General features: G+C 35.4%; 5 protein-coding genes and 1 long non-coding RNA gene across 6 annotated transcripts; 4 read left to right on the top strand and 2 right to left on the bottom strand.

Annotated features, from left to right (window-relative positions):
• Positions 1 to 2,331: 2,331 nt before the first annotated feature.
• LOC108846417 (uncharacterized) lies at positions 2,332 to 3,536 on the bottom strand. Its single transcript, XR_001948651.2, has 4 exons — positions 3,473 to 3,536; positions 3,089 to 3,371; positions 2,874 to 3,016; positions 2,332 to 2,770 (listed from the first exon to the last, which is right to left on the bottom strand). It is a non-coding gene; the product is annotated as an uncharacterized LOC108846417 (long non-coding RNA).
• A 746-nt stretch (positions 3,537 to 4,282) lies between these two features.
• On the top strand, positions 4,283 to 6,933 carry LOC108843909 (protein root UVB sensitive 6). Its single transcript, XM_057006178.1, is given in 12 exon segments — positions 4,283 to 4,638; positions 4,724 to 4,822; positions 4,898 to 5,011; positions 5,080 to 5,289; positions 5,363 to 5,482; positions 5,588 to 5,689; positions 5,758 to 5,830; positions 5,912 to 5,995; positions 6,073 to 6,137; positions 6,221 to 6,322; positions 6,403 to 6,576; positions 6,677 to 6,933. Coding segments are annotated over 12 exon segments (1,455 nt in total). The 5' UTR covers positions 4,283 to 4,401; the 3' UTR covers positions 6,752 to 6,933.
• Positions 6,934 to 7,166: 233 nt separating this feature from the next.
• Positions 7,167 to 8,327, bottom strand: LOC108843910 (uncharacterized). Its single transcript, XM_018617069.2, has 3 exons — positions 8,013 to 8,327; positions 7,794 to 7,862; positions 7,167 to 7,483 (listed from the first exon to the last, which is right to left on the bottom strand). The coding sequence occupies exons 1-3, from the start codon at positions 8,169 to 8,171 to the stop codon at positions 7,310 to 7,312; spliced, it is 402 nt and encodes a 133-aa protein (XP_018472571.1). The 5' UTR covers positions 8,172 to 8,327; the 3' UTR covers positions 7,167 to 7,309.
• A 6,320-nt stretch (positions 8,328 to 14,647) lies between these two features.
• LOC108844682 (uncharacterized) lies at positions 14,648 to 16,269 on the top strand. The gene is made up of 3 exons (XM_057005803.1): positions 14,648 to 14,803; positions 15,462 to 15,565; positions 15,652 to 16,269. Exons 1-3 carry the CDS (start codon positions 14,785 to 14,787, stop codon positions 16,084 to 16,086), a joined length of 558 nt encoding a protein of 185 aa, XP_056861783.1. The 5' UTR covers positions 14,648 to 14,784; the 3' UTR covers positions 16,087 to 16,269.
• Positions 16,270 to 18,495: 2,226 nt separating this feature from the next.
• LOC108844984 (uncharacterized) lies at positions 18,496 to 19,939 on the top strand. The gene has a single exon (XM_057005939.1). It carries the CDS (start codon positions 18,782 to 18,784, stop codon positions 19,751 to 19,753), a length of 972 nt encoding a protein of 323 aa, XP_056861919.1. The 5' UTR covers positions 18,496 to 18,781; the 3' UTR covers positions 19,754 to 19,939.
• A 3,976-nt stretch (positions 19,940 to 23,915) lies between these two features.
• Positions 23,916 to 26,457, top strand: LOC108846099 (pentatricopeptide repeat-containing protein At4g08210-like). The gene has a single exon (XM_018619308.2). The coding sequence runs from the start codon at positions 24,146 to 24,148 to the stop codon at positions 26,207 to 26,209; it is 2,064 nt and encodes a 687-aa protein (XP_018474810.1). The 5' UTR covers positions 23,916 to 24,145; the 3' UTR covers positions 26,210 to 26,457.
• The last annotated feature ends 730 nt before the right edge of the window (positions 26,458 to 27,187 follow it).

Raw genomic sequence — 27,187 nt, 5'->3', positions numbered from 1 at the left:
CGGCGTTGGATTCGTCTCGTCGAGATCTTGAATTTGATAGGTGGCTCGTCGTCTGGATCCGTCGGGTTGAGGAGATACGGTGTTTTGAAGTTTCGTCTGATTTCTAGGGTTTATGGTGGTTGCTGGGAAAAGGGGTTTCGAAATTCATTCAGGGTTTTGTCAGAGCTCTCGTGCTGATAACGTGTTGTAAAAACTCTCTTTTATTATTGAATCAAAGTGTTCTTTATATAGGAAATACATGGCGACATGGGCCTAAATACAATGGGCCATAAACGGACCAAGATTACAAGTAAATATCTAATGGGCTGGACATTCATAAACATAATATTCATAACAGATATCATATATTCTAATTTATCAATACGTGTGGTAAATTAATAAAAGCAGTGATTTCTTAACTTGGTCACCAAGTTATATTAATTGTATTCATCACTCAAAAAAAAATATCAGTCGAAGATACTATTTACTTCACACCTTTCAAAAACAAAACTGTAGTATAGCTTTCACAAAACTGGCCATCAAACACGTCCCAACTTTGTCACATGTAAGCATCGAACCTACATGACTTGACAAATTCTATGGACTGATCGAAGCATGGTTAGTTCAGGCTGATATACTAAAAAGTATAGGTTCATGTTGTCTTCAATATGCTTTACTTGGAACAAAAAATGAAAATAAGAAAGTAATGAAACAGAGCAATAGATAACTACATAGCAAAATTTCGTTTTTAGATAGAAATTACTTCATTTTGAAAGCATGTAACTCTGGAATCTCCTCAGGATCACTAAATTATAGAAAAACCTTCAATGTTAGTCAGATGCTTGAAGCCACCTTAAAAAAAAAATAAGTATGATTACTAAAATAAGAATGAATATAGCAAGGAATGGTTTTTTATGGCCAAAGTAAGAATCAATCTGATATCATATCAAAGTAAGCCATTGAAATAGAACATCTAAAAACTTTAGGGTTTGAGCAAATGGTTTTTAGGACACGATATAAAGCACTTTATATAGTAGACACAAACTAATTCTTAATAAGCAATATATGAAAGTTATTATGTGTATATTTTACTCGGTGTTCATAAATATACTGTATTGTGATAATGACTCAATTAATTGATTTTGTAAAATAGCATTAATTTGCAATGGACGAAATTAAGGTAATTGGGTCATAATTTTAATCAGTTTCCGTATTCCATGATGAGATTGGCAATGAATTGCATGAATATAGATTAGAAATAAACCATAGTTTCCATTTGTATTTAGATAGCAGTAAATCAGGCAATAAAATGTTTCTACAGAGAAGAATTGCATAAATTAAATGCACGCCAAATGATTTGTATAGTTTTTAGTGCAGAACTTAATTCCGTACATGCCATTTTTTTAAAAAAAATATCGTATAGACTCTGATTTGATCAACTTACTTACCAAAATTGATCATTTTGACATACAGATGAAAAAATCAATTATATATTGTAACAGATTAGCATTCGCTCATTAGCACTCTCCCATATCCCATTTGAGCAACATATAATGTCATACATATATTTCAAAATAATTATTTTCAGCAATTAGGATGCAATAACTTGTAAGTGATGATCATAGTTTCTAAACAATAGTTTCTAAGCTATAGTTTTGATTTAATAGTTTCGATGCAATAACTTGGAATAACTTGGAAGTAATGATTTTAGAAATTCATGGAGTAAAATAACTGTGATGTGCGGGCAATACGTGTTATAAATTTATTTTATAATATTACTAACCAAATATTAGGTATTCTAATTTAAGCTTAGTGTAAAGACATTATATTGTCGTATGTTATCAGTGGCACAGAATGTTATATTTCTAGTAATGAAAGGGTACTCTTAAAGAATGGCTGAGAGAGCCTGAGAAACCGCCACGTCGTCATAATGGCAGTGCGTAAATACATTACAAAATAAAAATTACTCTTTTAAATTGCTTCTCTATTAATAATAAGGGGATGTCTATCAGATGCGTGGTCCATAGGAATGATTAGTCGTTTTTGAGAAGTTTTTTTTTACTACGTGCAATAGAAATTGATTTTGGTTTGTATGATCTTTTTTGTTATTTTGATGTACACGTTTGTAAGTTGGATGGTTGTTTTAATTTGTTAGTTACTTAGTTATATGTGGAGACGTGGTTAGTGTTTTTCTATGCATTCTGATGTTAATATTTATTAATTTAAGTTGGGTAGATATTTTGGAAGCAAACATTGTAGTGTATGTTATAGTCTCTGCATATGCCGATTTATAATCAACATAATGCCGTAATTGGTTATGGATTTATTTTTTCGTTTCATGATTTTAGGATATAATAAAGCTTATTTTAGTTTTTATTATCTCATCTGTTAAATCAAAATACAGAAAGCATCTGATGGATTTGATCCCTTCTCCAGAAGGGGACAACGAACCACTTATTAGCTATGATGGAAAAATGAAAAAAAGAACAAACAGCAACAAAATATTATAGGAATTGTTTTGTCTCTCACTGTTTGACGTGTACTTGCGTCTATATAATGAAAACAAATTTTGTAATTTGCTTATAATAGAAGCATGTGTCACACCGCTCTCTCGGTGGCATGTTATGGTAGCCCTTGTGTTCTCATAAGTTGTCATGTAAGACGGAAGTTGCGTCACTCCAACTACATGGATCAAACGTTTGAACCTTCTCCAGCAGTTGTCTGCTCTTGCTGTGTTCTCTCTCCATCCAAGGGAATCAATCATTCATTTTCCGATAGCTGGCTCTCTCCACTACATAACATTATTATACCGTAAAGGTAAGTAGCGTTATCATCATATATTGTGATTCCATCTGACTAAGAAATGCAGAGGACAAAGGTTTTTGAAACCTTACCTGAGTGATGCACATGATTTGTTTCATTACATGAAACACATGTGAAGGAAGAGATCTCTCGGAGGAGTTTCTTCGAACACTCCAACACCAACCGTCATCCTGTTGGATACCGGTCACCTTAGCAGTGCAAAGAACTCTATAATCTGTACATTGGAGGGTTAAAAAATTCAGCACCACAATCACTAAGTATCTTATCAAATAAAATCATAATATACATGAGTTTCAGCAGTGATGATAAACTGATTAAGCTCAGAAACGGTCAGGGGTTCAATCTTCTGGGCATGAACAACCTTGGATGAAGGCGTGGGCTGATCTGCTCCATGTCTAGGCAATCTGCTATAAATATAGCATGAAACATAAATATATACTCAATGTACAACAATCTCGATTTAGCCAGTAAGAAATATATGATTTGCTTTTCAAAAACTTCTTTTCCTGCTGATGTCTCAGAATCAAAGTACAGATGCGTGGCTGAAGTAGCGTTGAGAAATAACCGTCCTGCCCAAAGATTATATGAGGCTAATTAAGAGAACCGCAAATGAATGACTAACTGTGAATACGTGTAAATACAACAATGTTCCAAACTAATCTTTCCTTACCCCCAACTATCTTGGGATTTACGCTTGTGGCAAGCACAATTTGACCCTTGTATAAGTGTGACTGTATTAACAAAAAAACAATTAGAAAGGAGAAAAAACGGGAACAAAATAGACAAACTTTAACATATACAATAAATCATGAACAGCACAAATCAACATGCCTTGCCTCCCAAAACCTCAGCAAACGTACTTCGGCGGTGTTGTTGCAGCGACCAGATTTCAAATCACCAAGATGGGTGTAGGCATTAGCCTCGCAGAACTGGGTACGCAGAATAGATGGGTGTACGAAGCCATAAATGGGGATTTGAAGGACGATTGATTGTAGAAGTTGGAGTTATGCAGAGGGTTAATCAACGATCGTTTCAGAAATATGAAACGTTGAAGCTTTGTGATTATCGAATGAAGGAAGAGACGATGAAGGAGGAGAAGAGTCGACGCACAGTTTGAATGAATGGTTAATTATTGTTTGATTTGGGCTTATGGGCCAAGACCTATCAAACAATAAAAGCTAATCAAACAATAGAGCCCAAAATAAACATATTTGGCGTGTGATGTGTGACGTGGAAGAGAAACATTCTCTGATTGGCTGATTAAATTGTATGACGTGGATAGCCTGGTTGAGGCTCATATCCACCTTTTAATTATTGTTTGATGTGTCTGTGACGAGGTCAAGCTGGAGTGGCTGGATTTTCTTCTGACTTCGGCCCAAGACGATTGCTCCCTGGCCCATCTGACGTGGGCTGTTGATACAAACCTCACATAGTTACTTTCCTATTCTACTTGCGTCTACATTTTGATAGTTTATGACTTTATGGATTGACAAAAAAAAAAGGCATGAATCTGTGTCAGTGGTCTGTGTCAGTCGTCAGAAGAAGGAAAACAAGTAGAACAAGACACAACAAAGTTGGTTGCATCCTAGATTCTTGACAATGCCGAGCGTAAAGCTCAAACATTCATCACCTGACCCCATTTCCTCCTCCCTCCTTTCCCGGGAAACCCATTTCCGCATCAGCGCCTCTCTCCCACAGCCACTCCCCGATTCAACTCCGAGGCTGATCTGCTGCGAGGATATTGATGGCCACAGATGGAAATACGTTACAGAGAGCGATGGTTCTCGCAATTCCTTTCGTGCTATAAGCTTGGAGTCTCCTCGCACTCCTCTCGAGGTTTGCAATTTATTTTAAATTGTTTTTTTCTTTTTAAATATCAATTGAAGTAAAAAAGTATAAAACTTTTGTTCACTTTTTACAGGAAGTGGCTTCGTTTCTGAGATCTTACGTTGTACCTGAAGGATTCCCAGCAAGTGTCAATGAGTCTTATGTTCCTTACATGACATTCCGAGCTTTGAAGGTGTGAAAATTTGATTTCTTTATCTTTTCTTGTTTTTTTTTTCATTGTCTTGTTGATCTTTTGCCATTCTTGCAGTATTTCTTTGGTGGAGCCATGGGTGTGTTCACCACTCAGACCCTTCTCAACTCTGTTGGAGCCTCAAGGAACAGTTCTGCTTCTGCTGCTGTTGCCATCAACTGGATTCTCAAGGTTTATTAACTTTTATATCCTCCCCCATTGACTCATATTGTTGAAGATCCTATGTTGGCATCTTGTAGGATGGTGCTGGCCGTGTTGGAAAAATGATTTTTGCAAGGCAGGGAAAGAAATGTGCTAATTCTCTGTGAATCTTTCTAACTCAGCTTTGAATTTCACAGTTACGTTTTGCTGGTGATCTTTTGATGGAGCTTGGTGCTGCTGTAGAGTTAGCCACTTCTGCAGCTCCACACCTTTTCCTTCCTCTCGCTTGTGCTGCTAATGTTGTAAAGGTATTATTATTCTCTGTGTGCTTCAAAAATTATCCCTTTTTTCTTGCCTTGCAATTAATCGGTTACCTTATAGAACGTTGCAGCTGTAACATCAACGTCTACTCGCACGCCTATCTATAAAGCCTTTGCTAAAGGAGAGAACATAGGAGATGTCACTGCTAAGGGAGAGTGTGTTGCTAACGTTGCAGATTTGGTATATGGACCCTTTTTTGCACTACCTCTTTGGGTGTTATTGATCTTATTTGTGAGTTATAAATAATTGTTTGTCATCCTTAATATGATTATGTTGTATGTGCAGATGGGAACTGGATTTAGTATATTAATATCCAAAAGAAACCCTTCTTTGGTCACAACCTTTGGTCTTTTATCATGTGGCTATCTCCTGAGCTCATACCAAGAGGTGTAATCTATATATATATTGTTAATGCACTTGGGGTTTTCTTTAAACGTTTCTGGATCCCCTTTCAGGTTAGATCTGTAGTATTGCATACACTAAACCGTGCAAGATTTACAGTAGCAGTGGAGTCATTTCTCAAGACGGGTAAGCAGCGATGATGCCTTCTTTAGCATGCAAATGAAATGATTGTTTGTTAGTCGACACATCTTCTATTGAACTCTGCAGGGCGGGTTCCCTCACTACAGGAAGGTAATATCCAAGAAAAGATATTTACTTTTCCATGGGTGGAGGATCGACCAGTGATGCTTGGTATGTGTTAAGCTTTACTCTTTCCTTTTTTTTTGTTAACGTTACTGAAATAGATTTTCATACCATCATTTTGGCAGGAGCCAGATTTAAGGATGCATTCCAAGACCCCAGCTCATATCTGGCAGTAAAGCCCTTTTTCGATGTATTTCTTTTCCCAATCTCAGTTATCAAGCTTTTTGACCTTTTAATCTCCCATATTATATCTGTTGTCGTTTTACTTGGCAGAAAGAAAGATACATGGTGACTTACAGCCCTACCAATGGTAAAGTCTGTGCACTCCTCAAGCATCAAGCTAACTCAGATGACATTCTCAAAGCGGCATTTCATGTGGGATGGTTTTCCAGTTCTTATATATATATATCTATTTTCCCTAGAAATGAAGTAACTAAATTTTACTGATATCACAGGCACATGTGCTTCTTCATTTCATGAATCAATCGAAAGATGGCATCACAAAGTCAGTGGAGCAACCAGACCCTGTTTTAGCTCCAGTGGAATATGAGCTGAATTCTCGAATAGCAGAGTCGTGTGAAATGGTTTCTACCTCATATGGAATCTTCAAAACCAGGGCTGCAGAACAGGTAACTTGATAGAAATATGTTGTATAGTTTTTTTATGTTTGTTAGAGTAAGCATCATACTGAACTGGAAGAGAGACATTTTTTGTTTGGTTCTTGGTTAGGGTTGGAGAATGTCAGAATCTCTGCTGAATCCTGGCCGGGCTAGGTTATGTCAAATGAACGAGGAGAGGGAGTAAACCACACCTGAATCGGCTTCGATAATAGTTCCACGGCACGCTTTGTCTAGGAAAACAAACAGATTTTGGTTGGTACACGTTTTATTAACTACGCGGTAAAAAAATAAGAATGATATGTAAATTTTGAGTAAAAAGACGTTTTGTGTTACGGCCAACAAGAAACAAAGTAAAGGTTCATGGGATGTTAGGAAGGTCTTTTTGGAGCCGGCGCCGCATCATGTCTCTAACTTCTCAAAGACAATATTATGTTCAAATTGTCTTGGCGATGAAATTAACCACGTGAGACAAGTCATGGTAATCTTGTGCCTGTGGACTGCCGCCTAGAAAGAGAGGTCTAAAACACATGTATCGACAGCCGGTTGATAACCAGTCCGCATTAACTCGTGCACCCAATAGGATACAACATCTATGCGTATAATGTCAAAAGATTGTATATTCATATCCTTAACCATTCAGGATACATCTAGACACAAGGCAAATAGGATCATTTTGTAAAAAGGATTAAATACAACCCAATCGGTTGGTTTGTTCTTTGGGTAAAGCATTAATTATGTTGTCCTAAGAGGGTAAACCTTTCTGGTTAACCGTAGCGTGAACTGTTCTGGCAGCTGCGACTGCTGAATCTCCTTGTTTCACTATTTTCTCGAGTTCTCCCACTTTCTCTGACAAGAATCTAGCATTTGTGGTGGTGTCTTGGACCAACTTGTTTGCAGTTTCTAAGGAAGCGCAAAGCTGAATATTGAAGGGGAAAAAAGTAAACAAAACGATTAGTTTACATACAAGCCAGCCACACAGAAACGTTTCATAAGCATTAGTCTATTCTCAGAAACAACAAATGAAGAGAATCTCATAACGCATGCCTGACAGGTTGGCAAAAAGAAATTCTAATATGTTCCATCATAGAAAAAAACTAGAACTGACATTAAAACAAGAAAAAAATTATAATATGTTCCCATCACATCAATCAAGAGATAGTTGTAAACGCAAGATGATTGTAAATGGTAATCGAAATTAACCAAGGCGTGAATCCTTTTAAATTTACCTCCAGAGTGAGAGAGGTCCATGAGTGATCAGAACCAGCAAAAGCACTGTTCAGTTTATCATAGTTGTCCTGAAACGCAAAACAGCTGCTTTACAAAATAATTTAAGGATAAAGCGATAATCACAGCGCAGCTCTTCCACAAGAATATTTTTCAGACATTCAAACTAACAATGAAAGAGAATTATAAATCGCATAACACAATTAATTGAGAAGAATGACCTGAAAGAGTCCGGTTAGATCCAACGGTCCAGAGATGGCGTCAGTCTCCAATTTGGAAGAACTCTCAGGATTTGGTGGAGGTGATGAGTCCACAGTTTCTTCAACGAGATCGGCAAGAAGATCTCCGATTGACAGCAATGGTCCTCCCACTCCTTTCATCGCTTCCGAGATTAAAACGCAAAGCCTCTCGATTCGAATTCTGCAATTCTTCCACTACGAACAATTTGCCTTCGATTTTTCCTCTGGTTTGTGATTTAGGGTTATTTCGCTAAACTTCGGTTCAAATGTATATCAAATTTAATTATTATTTTTTGAGCAACATCAGATTTAATTAAAATCAAAATAAAGGTCTAACTCTTATTAAAGGTTATTTAAGAATTCTAGAAGAATTATTAAATTTTGAGATTCTACTCTTATTGGTTTATGAATTTTTAAAATCTGAACATAATTCATTGTTATTTGTTTATAATTTTTTTTTGTTAACATTTTCCATTAATTGGAAAAGCCCAATGGACGTTACATGTGAAGCTTAAGTATTACAAACATAGATCCCAACCCGTTTACAATTTACTATAAGCCCAATAACCAATCCAATTACAATTAGATCGATTAGTCACCGAATGCAGTTCACCGCTTTCTTCCAATACGACACGCGTCAAAATTCATTGCTTCACGGGAAAGGATATTCTGACACGACACCACATGTTCTTTTTCGACTGAAATGGTAGCCGTCGTCGGAAAGTTTAAGCTTCACCAGAATCCTCTTTCACCCTTAACCGACGCTTTAATTAGAACCCCTTGTATGATGTGATTATAACATTGAGATTATTCGAGCTGATTCACAGACCGCTAACATGAGCGCGACTCTACTGATTCCTTTTTGAACCAGTCAAAATTAATCCATCATCAACATCATTCTTACTATCTGGAAAGCTTCACCATATGCCAAATTACCGGCACAACAGAGTTAGGTAAAGACTGATTTCCTAAGAAAAGAGATGAAACATATCCTACGACAAAGAGAATCCAACTCAAGCTAATCGGGATATCAAAGAAATTGATGAAAGAGAATCCAAAGACAAGAGCTCCAACAGAGCTTCGAACTTTATTATTCAATCAAACCCAGGAAAATGAATAAGAAATTGAAGATTTGCCCAAAATTGATTGAAACACCACAACAAAATCGCTTATGCGAAAAGACTATCGTCTATGCGAAGAGACAATCGCCTAACGCGAAGACAGGATCGATCAAAGATCGAGATATAAACATCAAAAAACAAAAATCTCTCTGTTTCTCTCTACTCCTCTGAAAGATTTGATATTGGTAAGAAGGAAAATAGAGAGAATTTTCTCTCTCTAAAAGAAAAGAAAGAGAGACTTTAATTGTGAGCTTTTTACTTCTTCTTTCTTTTTTTTTTTTTTTACTCAACATCAACTATTTCATTAACCGATAAATTGGTACAACTCATTTGACCACACCAGTTTAACCACACATACAACAATGCATCTTAGCAACACCCTGGAACACTCACTAGGTGATTTCTCACTCGGATCCAGCGCAACCTAGAGTACATCATTGTATTTTTGACCACTGTGAGAACAAGTTCATCCCAAGACTCGGAATAAACCGTCTCTTATACCACCTAATTCTACCACTAAAAAACAGATAACAAAACATGACCATAACCTATGAGACTTCTATATTGAGAGAACATTGAAGCACATAGCACCCTGGAACTTAGAATGGGACTGTTAAAACACAGCCAGTTGCTGCATCGCCCGTAAGACGCATACTCTCGCCAAAGAAGACCAGAAGCTATAATCAGTGGTTCTGAAACTGTGAAAGTCGGGTTGAGGCAGTGGCTCCATCCACGTCGAGCCAGAACCCTGCAAGTTGGGAGAAGTAGCTCCACTACCGGATCTGTCACTAGATCGGTATCGCGAATGTGATGCTACTAAACGCGTTGAACACCAAGCTTCATAGCTTCTTCCGTAGACCACGCAGAAGAGCTTGAAACTGGCCACGTTCCACCTCCGAGAACCGGAGGACGGACTCCTCTTACTGGTCGCTCTACACGCCAATGACGTAGCTTCGTTTGATCAAAGTGAAGTACTTCCCTTTCCTTCCCTAACCGAACCATAGACGATTCAGGTCGAGTTGGAAATGTTCAGTACACGCAACTCAGAGAGCCATTCAAGAGAACACACATCCTCTCTATTTGCTCCGGTACGCATCCGAAGGAGATCCTCCGAAGTTCACCTGGGCGAGCTTAAGCGATGAAACACCCACATGTTAGGCCAGCTTCACACACAACCACTCGCCCCTTTACTTCCACATCTGAGTATCAAGCCGCCTCCAAGTCTGGCTTCCAGATTTGCAAGTAAAATGATACAAAACGCTACCACGCACCATCGCCTCTGGGAAGAACAAACGAGACCGGGGGAAAACACTCGTCAAGTTCCGGAACCTGAACCCTAAAAGCCGACCCATCTCTAGATCTCCGCTTCACACGACTCGCATCTGCTCCAGATTCGCTGTTGGCCTGACCGGATCTACTCCGCCGCGGACAGAGCACCACCGGGGACCTCCGTTGAGCTCCAGAGACATCACACATATCGTTGGGAATAACGAAAATCGTCGAGAGGGCAAAAAGGAAAACGAGATTGAGGGAAAGAAGGACCTCCGACGCCGGCCAGGGGCACCAGACGTCGGGGGAAAAAAGCGGCCGTCAAAGTAGGGTTTGGTTCGATAGGGTGGGTGTCGGGAGAGAAAGGGTCTTTTTACTTCTTCTTTCTTGTTTTGCGTGGAGATTTGTTTATGAATTTTTAAAATCCGAATCAAGACTTTTAAATTCTATTCAAAATTTTTAATTTTTGTTAATTTTAAAATTTTATTAAAGTTGATTATTTTGCATTATTTATATATCTGTATACTAAGGGATAAAATGACATTTTGCCTCTTTAATAGTTGAAATGATCATCTTTTCATTTTTCCCATCATTATTAATTTTTTACTTTAAAAGTTATTAACAATCAATAGAATATTTTACCCAAATAATAAAAATCTATGTAAAAATATTTGATAAAATTTGGTAAATCTAGTTAACTTATAAAATCCTCTTAACTATTAGAATAAACAAATTCAACAAAAATTCATGTCCCAATAGCATCTATTCTATTAATTCTTCAACATGTCCAATTGATAAATGTTGTATCCACCTTTTAAATTTTATAACTCCCTTTTAATACACTTCATTTAAATTCTATAACTACCTATTACTAATCCCATTACTAATCGATAAAATAACTGCCCATTATATTTTTATTTGTTGTGATATGTTAATAACTGCATCGATCCATATTTTATAACTGCATTGAACTGATTAAATAGAACATATTTTTATTTGTAATGATATGTCAATAACTGCATCGATCAATATATTTATAACTGCATCCAACGCATTAACTGCATGATTTTTTTGTACGCTTCGTCCTAAGTTAAGAGTATCCTTACAGTTACATCATTGACATATCTGTCTATAATGATATACTAGATTTTGACCCGCGCTTTCAAAGCGCGGGTTTATTTTCCTTTATTTTTTCTAAATTGACAAATATTTAGTAAATGTCATATTTTCATATATTTGTTTTTTATAAAAGACTTAAGCTTTTTATCTTTTTTTATCGTGTTTCATTTTAAATGAGTAAGGGCCTGAGTAAAATATTCGGTCCCGAAGAAACAATCCGAAACCGATCCGAAAATCAGGATCCCGAACCCGATTAGACTCGGGGTAGATATTCGAATGAGTTCTAAATTGTTGTATCCGAAGAACCGGTCTCAAATCCGACTCGAACCGAGAACCGAATGAGTATCCGAAGATATCCGAAATGTGAATATATATCTTAAAATATATGTTTTAATTATATTTATAATTATTTTAATATTTTTAAATTAATATTATAAGTTAACTATAGTAGTTATTTTCGGTACTTTTGAGTATTTTTGGGTAAAATATGATAGTTTGAATAAAAATCTACCCAAAAAACTGTATAGAATGGATATTTTTGGTTACTTTTGAGTAATTTGGATACAAAAACTTGAACCGAATCGGATACTTTGGTTACTTTGAGTAAAATAACCGAACCCGTTTTAGATACTTTGGTTATCTGGTTAATTTTCAGATTCTTATGCATGAGAACTGAACCCACCCGGACCCGGAAAGATCCGACTCGAACCCGACTCGAAATTTTATAATACCCGAATGGGATTTAATTTCAAAACCCAAAAAACCCGATACTCGAAAGAACCGATCCGTACCCGAATGGTATGACTCTGATAAATTAATTTTATGTGGTTAATTTTTTAAATAAAAAAATTATATACTTTTAATAAAGATTTATACTTTTCAATGAAAAATTCAAAATTTTTTATGAATGCTTAAATTATGTTAAAGAAAAGAAAAAACATAATAATTAAGTGATTAATTTTTGTTCACTACACAAAATATTAAGAATGATTAAAAAGAAAAGGACAGTGGGCTGATTTCTTAATCGGTCCAAGAAAGATCTGATGTCGGTAGTGGGCTGGATAAGAAAAAATAACTCAATATAGATGTATTATTAATATTACTTAATTGCCCTTAATGAAATATGCAATGTTTGTTAAGAAAAGGGTATTTTTAGTAAAAAACACAATAGGATCCTGCTTTAATAGTATAGATTAATTATTCCTCATAATCTCAGTTAAGAAGTATAAAATGTAATATTAAATTATACACTTTATATTTGTTAAGAAATACAAAATTAAACATTTATAGTAGTTTCACTTTTTATTTTTACCCCTAATATTACAAAAGAAAACATATAAAAGAAAACGTATATTATTTTTACTGATTATCACAATATAGTATCTAACTATAATAAACTTTGATATATTTTTTCAAAAACTATTATCACACTACACCAACATAACTTATATCTCAATCCAAGAAACCGAGACTTATTCAACTAGACATTAATTTATTCAAATTTTAAATATTTTACACAAACATTATGTTTATCAATTTAAAACGCACATGATGTTAAAATAGAGTTTAGCGGGGTTAAATGAACTTTTAATAGAAATAAATATTCATATAAACTCATTTAGTATAAATAGGTTATTCGATTTTTTTATATTAAATATGATTTTACTTAAAGTTATTAAGACCATATTAACCATATAAATATAACAAAATGTATTAAAATGAAAATTTTAACATTTTCAATAATTTTGTTCGGTTTTCGATGCGGGCTGTATTTGATATTGGTTTTTGGATATAATACTTTAAAAACCGTTCGAAGTATATAGACAATGTCTAATAGAGTATGAGACTTTGATTTTCGGGTTGATTCTGAGTAAAGTTTTATGGATACAAATATTCTTGATTAATTATATTATGACCAATTGATAATACTTGAGTCAAATTTTAAAAATACATGGAACCTATAAATATAACTGCAACAACCTATATATAACTGTTTATATGCCGAGATATAACTGGAACAACAACAAAGAAGTTCCACAATGATACATTCATATTTTTTTAGGAATGTCATATTTTTTTTGTATATCGAACTCTTTATTATGGAACTTAAACTCCTATTTTAAAGGCCTATTTATATCGAACCCCTTATTATATTAATCTCAATTTCAAATTTTGTATATTTTTTGCAGCTATATTTATAGGTGTAGAGATGTGAGAGAACAATTAAATATATCCTAGAGAAAATTTGATATTCAGAGATATAATTGGTTACAACTTTGATTTTATAAAAACTATAAAACAAATAATGTATCTTTCTTTTTACTGGGTGGATCATAAATTTTGTTCAACAATTTGAAAAAATCGATTTGCAGATGCGGGTTATGAGTATTTTATTCGGGGTGGGGTGGTAAATTTTGGATTGCGGGTATCCGCCAATCCAAAAAATATTTAAAAAATAAAAATAAAAAGAAAAGTAAACACTTTTTAAAAATATGTTAATTTAAAAAACAATTTTAAATTTTAAAAATATAGAATTTTTATTATAATTATATTTTCATAATAATTAAATTTAAAAAATTTATAACCTGCGGTAAACCGCAAAATTAAATGAAGCGGATGCCGGTACAAATTATTTGTTTGCGGGTTGTGCGGGTCATATTTTTCACAAAAAAAAATTGAAACCTGCGGGTTGGTGGGTTCGACAGGTATTATACCAGATCAATTTTTAAATTGCTATTATTTAATAAAATATATTTTGATTAAGATTTATACACAAATATGATTACAAGAAAAATACGAATATAATCACAAAGAAAACACAAATATGAGAATTAAATTAAAACAAAAAATATATCCGTCCTTAAAGGGCGGGTCAGAATCTAGTTTAAACTATTAATATTTGAAAGCGTAGAGTAAAATTCGGACTTTTACTAAAAAACAATAAAAATTCGATTCGGAGAAACCAAATCGGTCATTACTAAATTTACCACGCTGCAACTGAGGGTTCACCACGTCAGTTTACCCAAAAGTAAATATATGCAATCAACATGACAATATTGTCCAATTCAGTTTCGCCTCGTGGCAAATCCACGTAGACGTCGCGAAACTTCCAGTGAACGCGTAAGGATGCAAAGATTATAAATCGTTTGACCAAAAAAAAAAAAAAGACGATATAAACCGTAGCTTATATCATCTAATTGCCCTTATTCGGTCGAGGAAGAAAAATAATCCAGAAGATTACGGCAATGGCATACGTCGAAGGAGGTATAGAACTTCAGATCTCGATTTTTTCCTTTACTTTTTGTTTAGAATCTAATAGGATCCGATTGTTCGTCTTTGAAATCCTCAAATTACTAGTTTCATTAATATCCTTAAGAACGGATTCTTGATTTATAATCTTATTGATCTTTGATTCGATATCTGCGGAAATTATTTTTATATATCCGAATTTGGATGCTCATACATGTTCTCTTGAGTTGATCCTGAATTTTGAAAAGGTTTCTAACTACCTTTGTTGATCTGTGTATATTCACGGAAGATGGCAATTATATTTTTAAGTAATTTTGATTAGCAAAGTCCCTTTGACATTTGTACAAACATGAATATTTAAGCTGTGGTAATCAGGTCACCCTTAATTTATTTGACCAATCGTTAGTGAATAGGCATATCTTACCTTCAATGGTCTCTGAATCATTAGAAGTTCTTTCTTTGAGAGACAATTCGATGAGGAAAGTTAGTGAATGAGCAGATTGTTTCTGGGTGATTAATCATTTACATTTTTTTTCTACAACTTAATGTAAGTAGTGAATGTAGGACATAGATCATATCTCTTCTTATAATTAGCTGGCTGGAGATGTACTCCAATACTAGAGATCAGTTGTCAAAAGTATTAATTGTGTCTTGGGTTTGAATAATTTTACAGGTGTTGTTAAAGCGAAGCGATCAATATGGAGACTAAGGACGATTAAAGATTTCTTCTTGTCAATCATTAATCTGATACAAGTCTTCTTTATAACCATGTTCTCCGTAAGACTCTGCCTTTTCTTTCTTTGGCTTCCTTTTAAATAAGCTGCATAAGTTGTTAACTTACCGGTGAGCAAAACTTTGGTCAGATGGAGAAATCAGATGCGTACAGGAAAGGCTCTGGGGCTAACAAGAAATGGGATGGTGGCCGACCTGGTGGTGGTGGTGGTGGAGGGGGAGGTGGTGGTGGAGGAAGTGGACGCCCTGGACCTCCTCGTGGCGGCCTCGACAATGTGCGTGGCTTGAATGATATCCGTGGAGCTGACCCAGTAAGTAACCTTTTGATATTTACTTCTTTTACTGATGGAGATGATGAATCATGGGTTTGTAGTTTATATGATGTGTTGATGATAGTTTCATATTCATGGGTAAATTTGATTGGTTGTTTTTCAGATTCTACCGGCATGTGGCTCGTGCTGTGGCTGAGCCTTTGTTTGTACAGAGCGCCAAGAACAAATGAGGGCATATATATTATATGTGTTGAAATGGTGCTCTGGAATTTGAGAAAGCAAACCATGATCTAGTCAAGCTTTTTGTATCTAGTCACTGGGAACATTTAAAGTTGTAAACTTTTTTTTTTCTTTTTAAGTTGTAAACTTGCCCTTAAATAGTTCGTAATTTTCATGCAACATAATTATATATTTGGGATGAGACGATTGAAAAGTTTGTGTATTAGCCTTCTTTTTAAATATACTTCCTTTTGACTAGTGATTTTTATAAATTGATAAAATATTAACTTCCTTATAATTTATTACTGGATATATAAACTAAAATTTTGAGGAATAAATAATTTTATTAAAATATAAATCTTAATTATATAATTTTTTAAAAATATGAATAGTAATATTAATGTTTTAATTTTAATTCTTTTTTTGTTTGCAATCTTCGTTTTGGAATCTATTTTTTTTTTTAAATTAGGTATTTTATTTATATATTTATTAAAATCTAAACTCCATATTCCAAAATTATGTACCTTAACTCTAAATTCTAAATATATATTAGTTTATATTATTGTTTTTGATTTTTTAATTCTCTTTTTGTTTGCAAATTTTCGTTTTGAATCTATTTTTTATTTTTTAAGAAAAATTAGATATTTATTTATATATTTATTAAAATTCTACAATGTGCATTCCAAAACTATTAAACTTTAACTCTAGTATATTTTGTAATTTTTTTGAAAAATTTATGGGCAGATCATAAGCAGTCATCTGTTTTATAGTATAGATTCTATAAATTTAAGATATAGATGTTATATTTGTGTCCGACAATATTTTTAATTTTTTTAATTCTGCAATTCATTGTTACCAAACAAAAACTAAAAGTTACGTGTATGAAAAATTTAAACTAAAGGATATCTAAAAGAATTTCGCTAGAATTTAGTTTCCTAATAATTTTAAACAATTGTAAACCAATGTTTGAAAAATCGGATCGGTCCAATCGGTTCAACCGGGGTTTTCAGTGAGTTTTGTTATATATATATATTATATATTATATATATATTAATATATATATATATATGTTACAAAGTGAAAAACCTGATACCTGGATGAGGACACCTAGAAATCTTTAATGTTATATTTTTTTCTTCTTTTTTCCTGTAAATTATTTGAATTAAAACATAAAGATTTGATGTTATAATTTATAAAATGAAACATAAGAATTAAAATAATTATTAAATAATAATGTTTGTGATCATTATTATTTACGCGTGACCACGATGGTATACATATAAGTTATTAATAGACGTGATCATCAGTAGATAATAATTTATTGTGATAGACGTGTTTAAATGAAGAGAAGGAAAAAAAATATATAAAAGAAAATAAAATGATTTTGAGTTTTCAAACAAAAAAGCTAAGAATCTGTATCAAAAGTACATTTCTATTATTTCAAACTTATTGAAAAACGACATTTATATTTTTGATGACTGTTTTTTTTATTGACCCGAGTCGCCGGTTTAGTCGGGTTTTTTAACCGAGTTAGCCGGTTTAATTTTAAATCGAGTTTTAAATCGATCCGGAATCGGTTGGCTTAACGATTTACGGTTGGACCGGTCCGACCGGCCTGGTCCGGTTTTTAAAACCAGATTGTAACATTACACTGACATTAAATATTTGTCTACTGTTATAAACATGAAAAACAGAAGAAGAAGCAACGTCAAAGATATACGCACCGTAACTTTGACAAATGAGATTTATTATGTGGAGCCCACGTCACTATGCACGCACAGTAACTTTTCCTTTTTACTCTCTATATAAACGAACGAATTCGTTCGATTGTAAACACACCTCTCTTCCTCTCTTCTATAAGAAACTCTCTCTCGTTTATTTATCATACATCAGTGTTATCTTTCTCCTGCGGGTATAAAATTTCTTTCTATAAAATTTCCGATACACATAAAATTTATAAGTCTTTTTATAACACGTTATCAGCACGATCACTCTGCAATTCGGTAAAGTTTATATGTATCATATTTACCCTGCTATAATGGTCGGTATACCGCCTATATTATTGTTTATTATTTTATAGTGTTTGTTTTAATTCACTATTATTTATCTATATTAATGCGGGCGGTATGTCGCCTCGTTAATAAACCTTGATTGTTAATTACACCATAATTATTTGGCTTGGCTGTGCCGCCGCAAAATTTATTTAATACTAATATGGAAATTTATTTATCACCATAATGCGATTGATATTTATCTGTTTATTATATCGTGATTATTATATAAATGTTTGCTCACCTATATAAAAATATTGTGAAATTTACTGAAATTGATTGACTGATTATTACGATATTTTCAGACTGATTTTCGATTCAACGATTTAACGCCAACGGTCACAAAGAAAAAATTTCAAATTTTTACCCTTTTCAAACGGCTATGAACAGTAATTTTACATCTATAAATACACTCATACTTCACTCATTTTCTTCATCAAAAATTATTCATCTTCTCCCAAATATTTTCAAATAATTTTCTCTCAATTTTCTCTCTCAAGAAAGATGATCCGCGCGTTTTTGATTTTAGTTGCAATTCTAATTTGTGTTTCTATTTACGGTCTATTCGTTGGAGAATTTGCTCCGGGAGAATTTACGATGAATATCGGTTTACTTTTCTATACATTGTTTCTCTTTGTAATTGCTTGCATGATTAATATAAATGGTTCATTCTAAATATTATGAAATTCTAATAAAATTTATTATACTTGTTTTTAGAAATGCAAATGGCAAGAATCGAGCATCTTCAGTTTCCGGCTCTCAAAATAACTGGCGAAAACTATGTCGGATGGGTCACAAACGTGAAACCCTATCTGATTATGAAAAAGTTAACCGAGACGATTGTAATCGGTAACAAATCGCCGCCTGAGCATAAGGCTGAAGCGATAATTTTCCTGAAAAAACACCTCGATGAGAATGTTACGCATGACTATGCGAGCATAGAAGACCCAGCTGAACTGTGGCAAGCTTTAAAAGAAAGGTTCGATAACCAAAAGGAAGTCAACCTCCCTCACGCTCTAGAAGAGTGGAAAAATCTGAGGTTTCAGGATTTTCAAAAGGTTGAGGAATACAATTCCGCTGTCCTGAGGATAGTTTCACTCCTGAAGTATTGCGGTAACCCTGTCTCCGAAGCAGAAATGATGAATAAGACTTACAACACTTTCCACAAACAGCTTCACTTCCTACCCGAAATTTACAGAAAATGCGGGTACACGAGATTTTCTGAATTGATGGTTGCACTCATGTTGGCTGAAAAGAACAATGAGCTTCTGATCAAAAATCACAATTCCCGACCTACGGGAGCCAAAGCATTCCCTGAAGTGAATGCTACGTCAATAGAAAACTCAGAGAGAAGAACCCAAACCAGTCGGGGTCGTGGTCGTGGTCGCCATTTCAACAGCAAACGTGGAAAAACTTACAATCCGAAATGGAAGGGATCTAACAAATGGGTTAGATCCGAACAAGGTCCTAAGGGCAAAGAAACTCAAGAAGATACCACGCAGAAGCGTGAGAGTGTATGTTACAGATGTGGATGTAAGGGACATTGGTCTCGTACCTGTCGTACTCCTCCACATCTCTGTAAGTTATATCAAGAGTCCACGAAAGGCAAAGCTAAGGAAGTGAATCTCACCGAAAATTTTGAGGGGACATCGTACCTCGATGCCTCTGATTTCGCAAATGAGCTAGACTAGATTCCTCCTGAAGAGAACTGAAGTGCTTATAATAAGATTACTAAATAACCTTCAGTATTGTCATGTATAATTATTACATTTCCTGTCTTAAACGAATAGTGATGTTTTTAATATTACTTTAATGTATAATTATTGTATGTTTTCTAATATGATTATTATATGAATGAATTTCATGTTTCTCTTTTATTGATGTTTATGACTATTACAGAAATGGATCAGAATGCCAGTGGAACAAAATCCAAGAAACGGATACGAGAAATATGTATACCAGATAGTGGAACAACACACACTATTCTGAAACAAAAGAGATATTTCTCTGATTTAAAAACGACAAAAATTATTGTCAATACAATATCAGGTCCTGCAGACGTGATTGAAGGTGCTGGTAAAGCTAAATTTACATTGCCAAATGGAACAAGATTATCCATAAAAAATGCCTTATACTCTCCGAGTTCTAAAAGGAATTTGTTGAGTTTCAAAGATATCTATCGTCACGGATATGATACTCAGTCTGCAACTGAGGATGGAAAGAAATACATGTATGTAACTTCTGAGAAATATGGCAAAAGACATATATTGGAAAAGTTTCCCGAACTCCCTTCGGGATTGCATCATACCTACATAGATGCAATCGAATCCAATCTTGTAATAAAAGAAAATCCAGAAGATTTCACATTATGGCATGATCGGCTCGGCCACCCAGGCACCTCAATGATGCGTAGAATCATAGAGAGCTCACATGGTCACTCACTGAAAATACAGGAGATTTCTCAAGGGAATAAAATGACATGTGTTGCATGTTCTCTTGGTAAGTTGATCGTAAGACCGTCGCCAACCAAAATTAATACAGAATCACCAAAGTTCCTTGAAAGAATTCAAGGAGATATATGTGGACCCATACATCCACCTTGTGGACCATTCCACTATTTTATGGTATTAATTGACGCATCCAGTAGATGGTCACATGTCTGTCTATTATCATCTCGAAATGTGGCATTTGCGAGATTTCTAACTCAGATAATCAAACTGCGAGCACAGTTTCCCGATTACACTATTAAAAGAGTTAGATTAGACAACGCTGGTGAATTCACATCCCAAGCATTCAATGATTACTGTATGGTAACGGGGATTGAAGTTGAACATTCTGTGGCTCATGTTCATACTCAAAATGGTTTGGCCGAGTCTTTGATTAAACGCCTGCAATTGATTGCAAGACCATTGATCATGAGATCAAAACTTCCAACCTCTGTATGGGGACATGCTATTTTACATGCAGAAGCACTTATTCGGATCAGACCAAGTGCATACCATAAGTATTCTCCATTACAGTTAGCATTTGGTCGAGAACCAAACATTTCCCATTTTAGAGTTTTTGGTTGTGCGGTATATGTGCCTGTAGCACCACCACAACGTACAAAGATGGGACCACAAAGAAGGTTGGGAATATATGTTGGTTGTGATTCTCCATCAATTATACGATACCTAGAACCACAGACTGGTGATGTCTTTACGGCACGTTTTGCCGATTGTCATTTTGATGAGAAAGTATTCCCAGTTCTAGGGGGAGAAAACAAAAATGTAGAAAATGATATCAAATGGAGTGTACCTTCGTTGTTATATCTTGATCCTCCTACTAAGGAGTCAGAACTAGAAGTTCGACGAATCATGCATTTACAGAGTATAGCAAATCAGCTACCTGATGCTTTTGCGGATACCAAGACGGTAACTAAATCTCATATACCAGCTGCAAATGCTCCTGCTTGTATCAAAGTACCAAATGATCAAGGAAAAGAAAATGATACACGTGAGTCTAAAACACGCTTGAAGCGAGGTAGACCTGCTGGTTCTAAGAATAAAAATCCTAGAAAACAAAAGGATATCGAGATGACTGATACACCCAAAATAGCAGAAAGTATTTTGGAAGAAACAAACGATGAGAATACTGAAAAAGTAGAGCATCCTGAATCAGAAAGGAATCATGAGATTTCTATCAACTACATCCATAATAAGAAGATATGGAACAGAAATGAAAAGGATGATGTTGATGATGCTTTCTCATATATTGTGTCAAGTGAAATAAATGAGGAAATTGAAGATCCAGAACCGAAATCTGTTTATGAATGTCAAAAGAGACATGATTGGAAACAATGGAAAGATGCAATACAAACCGAACTTGATTCGCTTAATAAACGAGAAGTATTTGGATCTATTGTACTCACACCTGCAGATGTGAGACCTGTTGGGTACAAATGGGTTTTCGTTCGAAAGCGAAATGAGAAAAATGAGATCACAAGATACAAAGCTCGTCTTGTTGCCCAAGGTTTTTCTCAAAGACCGGGAATTGATTATGAGGAAACATATTCTCCTGTTATGGATGCAATCACTTTTAGATTCCTGATGAGTCTAGCAGCTGATAAGAATCTTGAGATGCGTCTTATGGATGTTGTTACAGCCTATCTATACGGGTCATTAGATACTGATATCTACATGAAAGTTCCTGATGGATTTAAAATGCCAGAAGCATTAAGTTCCAAACCGAAAGAGTTATGTGCAATAAAATTGCAAAGATCATTATATGGGCTAAAACAATCTGGACGTATGTGGTATAATCGTCTCAGTGAGCATTTAACAAAAGAAGGATATGTAAATGATCCCATATGTCCATGTGTTTTCATCAAGAAAACAAAATCCGGATTTGTGATAATCGCGGTATATGTTGATGATCTAAATATTATTGGAACTCAGAAGGAAATACAAAAGGCATCAGACTATCTCAAAGGAGAATTTGAGATGAAAGATCTCGGACAGACACAATATTGTCTTGGCCTACAAATAGAGCATTATCAAAATGGTATATTTGTGCATCAATCCACATACACTAGAAGAGTGTTGAAACGCTTTAACATGGATAAATCAACTCCTCTTAGCACTCCAATGGTCGTTAGATCACTTAATATTGAAAGTGATCCATTTCGACCATCTGAGGAAAATGAAGAGATACTTGGTCCGGAAGTACCATATCTAAGTGCAATTGGAGCACTGATGTACCTTGCAAATTGTACACGGCCTGATATATCATTTGCTGTTAATCTTTTGGCAAGATTCAGCTCATCTCCCACAAGGAGACATTGGAATGGAATTAAGCATATCTTTCGTTACCTTCAAGGGACCATTGATTTGGGTTTATTTTACTCTAAAGATTCAAAAGGTCCAATGGTTGGTTTTGCAGATGCAGGATATCTTTCAGATCCACACAAAGCCCGATCACAAACAGGATACGTTTTCACGATCGGAGGCACTGCTATATCTTGGCGTTCTCAGAAACAAACACTTGTAGCCACTTCTTCAAATCACGCTGAGATCATCGCACTCCATGAAGCAAGTAGAGAATGTGTATGGCTAAGATCAATAAGCCGACATATCTGTTCAAGCAGCGGAATTGACGAAAATACGGAGCCAACTATTCTATACGAAGATAATGCGGCATGTGTTGCTCAAACGAAGGAAGGATATATCAAAAGCGATAGAACGAAACATATACACCCGAAGTTCTTCTCATACACCCAAGAGCTCGAGAAGAAGAAAGAGATTGAAGTAAGATACGTTCGATCATGCGACAATGCAGCTGACCTCTTCACTAAATCACTTCCTACCTCGGTGTTCAGAAAACATGTTCATAATATTGGAATGCGTCATCAGAAGGATCTATGACTGCTCATTCGAGGGGGAGCTTACGTGGTTGTACTCTTTTTACCTTACTATGGTTTTTCCCATTGGGTTTTCCTAGAAAGGTTTTTAACGAGGCAACAAAGACGTTGAGCAAAAGATGATAGTGACACTGGTCTCCAAGGCCCTTGGACCAAGGGGGAGTGTTATAAACATGAAAAACAGAAGAAGAAGCAACGTCAAAGATATACGCACCGTAACTTTGGCAAATGAGATTTATTATGTGGAGCCCACGTCACTATGCACGCACAGTAACTTTTCCTTTTTACTCTCTATATAAACGAACGAATTCGTTCGATTGTAAACACACCTCTCTTCCTCTCTTGTATAAGAAACTCTCTCTCGTTTATTTATCATACATCAGTGTTATCTTTCTCCTGCGGGTATAAAATCTCTTTCTATAAAATTTCCGATACACATAAAATTTATAAGTCTTTTTATAACATCTACCTTATTTGATAAAAAAAAAGATATTTGTCTACCTTCCAGGGTGAATAGCACGTCGTTTTAATTTGCCCAAATGAACTACTTTCCGTTTACGTTAAAGCCTGATGTTGCTGCTATGTTTTGTCCCAGTCTTGCAACTTCTATTTACCGGCTGTGAGCACTTGGCCACTTCCTATAAGCTTTGTCTTAGTTTAATACTTTCATGGAATTTGCAACAAAATGGCTATGGACTTGAAGCTTATAGCAGCAGGGTTACGCCACTGCGGGAAGTTGCAAGCTTTAAAGCGTGGGGAATCAATGCAAGCTCAGCTAATTAAACAAGGGATCTCCAATAACGTATTCCTAGCAAACAACCTGATCTCCATGTATCTCGACTCTAGGTCGTTGGTCGATGCACATAAAGTGTTCGACGAAATGACTGAGAGAAACATCGTCACATGGACGACGATGGTCTCTGGGTACACAAGCGATGGGAAACCAAACAAGGCTATTGAGTTATACAGAGGCATGCTGTTAGATTCGGAAACAGAAGCGCCTAACGAGTTTTTGTTTTCAGCGGTTTTGAAAGCTTGTGGGTTAGTGGGTGATCTTCAGCTGGGTCGTTTGATTCACGAAAGAATTGGTAAAGAGAATATGAAAGGTGATGTTGTTTTGATGAATGCTGTTTTGGACATGTATGTTAAGAACAGGAGACTTAGTGAAGCTAATAAAGCCTTTTCTGAGATTCCACAGCCTAATTTAACTTCATGGAACACTCTCGTTTCTGGTTACTGTAAAGAAGGTTTGGTTGATGAAGCGGTTGGTTTGTTCCATCGGATTCGTCAGCCAAATGCTGTGTCTTGGAACTGTTTAATCTCCGGGTTTGTGGATAAAGGTAGCCCTCGTGCATTGGAGTTTCTGATTATGATGCACAGAGAAGGATTCAAGCTAGATGGTTTTGCTTTACCGTGTGGTCTTAAAGCCTGCAGCTTTGGTGGCTTATTAACAATGGGGAAACAGCTGCATTGCTGTGTCTTAAAGTCTGGTTTGGAGTCGAGCTCCTTCGCGCTCTCTGCTCTTATCGATATGTACTCCAACTGTTGCTCTCTAAGAGATGCAGCAGCTCTATTTCGTCAGGCGAATCTTCATTGTAGTGTCGCTGTTTGGAATTCTATGCTCTCTGGATTTTTGATTAACTACGATAACGAAGCGGCGTTGGTGCTGCTTTTGAGGATGTATCAGTCAGGGTTGAGTTTTGATTCCTACACTTTAAGTGGTGCGTTAAAGATATGCATCAACGTAATCAGCTTGAGACTGGGGCTTCAGGTACATGGTTTAGTTGTCATCAGTGGTCATGAGTTGGATTACATAGTAGGAAGCATTCTTGTTGATCTACACGCAAACGTTGGGAGTCTACAAGATGCGCATAAGCTGTTTCATAGGCTTCCGAATAAAGATATGATTGCTTTCTCTGGCCTGATAAGAGGCTGTGTGAAAGCAGGTTTCTATTCTTTAGCATTTGATCTGTTTCGAGAATTAATCAAACTGGGACTCGATGCTGACCAGTTCATCATCTCGAGTATTCTCAAAGCATGTTCAAGTTTAGCGTCTCTTGGATGGGGCAAACAGATTCATGGGTTGTGTGTAAAGAAAGGTTACGAATCAGAACCCGTGACGGTGACAGGACTGATAGACATGTATGTGAAATGTGGTGATATAGACAATGGTGTTGTGTTGTTTGATGGTATGATGGAAAGAGATGTCGTGTCTTGGACAGGGATAATTGTTGGTTGTGGACAAAACGGACGAGCCAAAGAAGCGATTCAGTATTTCCGCGAGATGATTGATTCTGGAGTTGGACCAAATGAGGTAACTTTTTACGGGGTTCTCTCAGCTTGTCGACATTCTGGACTGCTTGAAGAAGCAAGATTCATAGTCGAATCGATGAAATCTGAGTATGGTCTTGAACCGTGCCTAGAGCATTATTATTGCCTAGTTGATCTTCTTGGTCAAGCGGGGAGGTTCCAAGAGGCAGAGGAGATCATAAACGAAATGCCCTTTGAGCCGAATAAAACGATATGGATGTCTCTGCTCACTGCTTGTGGAACTCACAAGAATGCTGAACTGGTCACTGTAATAGCTGAGAAATTGCTCAATATCTTTTCAGAAGATCCATCGGTTTATACATGTATTTCGAACGTTTATGCAACTATGGGAATGTGGGATCGGTTAAGTGAAGTGAGAGAAGCTGCCAAGACGTTAGGGACAAAAGAATCTGGCTTCAGCTGGATCGATATTGCCTGAAGCGAAGTGTGAATTGATGTTTTATTTAACTATTCTAAGGGAGCATCATCTTATTCTTACGTACATGTATGTGTTTTGGACAAGGTAATGATAACTGAAATGGCGTTACTGCTTGGGGAAATGGGCTTTTAATTCCCTTTGATCAAAAAAAAAAAATTCCCTAAGTATTTGTAATCAAACTATCTACTTGTGCAGTTTTATTCTTCGAGTGAATGTTAACTGAACAAAATTGAAAATTAAAAATTCAACCGTTTTGTTTTTTAAAATTGCTCGATCAACATTCACTTGAGGATTAAAACAGCGCAAGTAGAATTTGAGTATTAAAAATGCTGATTACAAATATTTGGGGAATTAGAAACCTATTTTTCCGTTACTGCTTACACTTTTATTCCTTTAAAAAATAACTACGTAAAAATCCGCCTAATATATAATGTTAAAAATAAATTGCATTAAACAGAGGTCGATACAGATAACGTTAAAATACCGGTGATTCCATGAATCCCGAGAGAAACAAAGCCAGCGGATAGCAACACCAAACACCAGTCCCCAGAGTCCTATGCTTACAAATGGGAATCGAGATGGAACAAACAAACTAAGACTAGATTTAAATACATACATCAAACTAATACAGCCTAAAAACAGATCAAAGGAATCTAGAAAGTAAAAAATATATTGCATGAAGACCTCAACAAACTCCTTAGATAAAAACAAATCGAAGAAGCTAACAAAGCCAATTCAACGACTTGCGATACCTCTCATAGTGAATAGCTCAGACGAAATATTTCGCCTGAGATATTTGTTAAATGCATCAAATTTTTAAATAATAACAGAAGATATGTAAAGTATATTTTGATGATTTGATCAAATTAAAACTGTAATTTTAAAATTGTACAAATATTTACTTTTTATTATTTCAAATATGATACATATTTCTAAAACTTTGAAATTAAATATGTATATATATTTTATATGGTGTAT

This window comes from Raphanus sativus, chromosome 3 (genome assembly GCF_000801105.2).
Source record: "Raphanus sativus cultivar WK10039 chromosome 3, ASM80110v3, whole genome shotgun sequence".
NCBI classification, from domain to species: Eukaryota; Viridiplantae; Streptophyta; class Magnoliopsida; order Brassicales; family Brassicaceae; genus Raphanus; species Raphanus sativus.
This window is presented reverse-complemented; position numbering and strand designations above follow the sequence as displayed.

Coding starts and splice junctions, on each gene's coding strand:
- LOC108844682 (XM_057005803.1), top strand. Junction 15,566..15,651: donor TCTTTATAACCATGTTCTCC/GTAAGACTCTGC, acceptor AACTTTGGTCAG/ATGGAGAAATCAGATGCGTA.
- LOC108843910 (XM_018617069.2), bottom strand. CDS start 8,171: ATGAAAGGAGTGGGAGGACCATTGCTGTCAATCGGAGATCTTCTTGCC. Junction 7,863..8,012: donor ATCTAACCGGACTCTTTCAG/GTCATTCTTCTC, acceptor TTTGCGTTTCAG/GACAACTATGATAAACTGAA. Junction 7,484..7,793: donor GGACCTCTCTCACTCTGGAG/GTAAATTTAAAA, acceptor TTCAATATTCAG/CTTTGCGCTTCCTTAGAAAC.
- LOC108844984 (XM_057005939.1), top strand. CDS start 18,782: ATGCAAATGGCAAGAATCGAGCATCTTCAGTTTCCGGCTCTCAAAATA.
- LOC108846099 (XM_018619308.2), top strand. CDS start 24,146: ATGGCTATGGACTTGAAGCTTATAGCAGCAGGGTTACGCCACTGCGGG.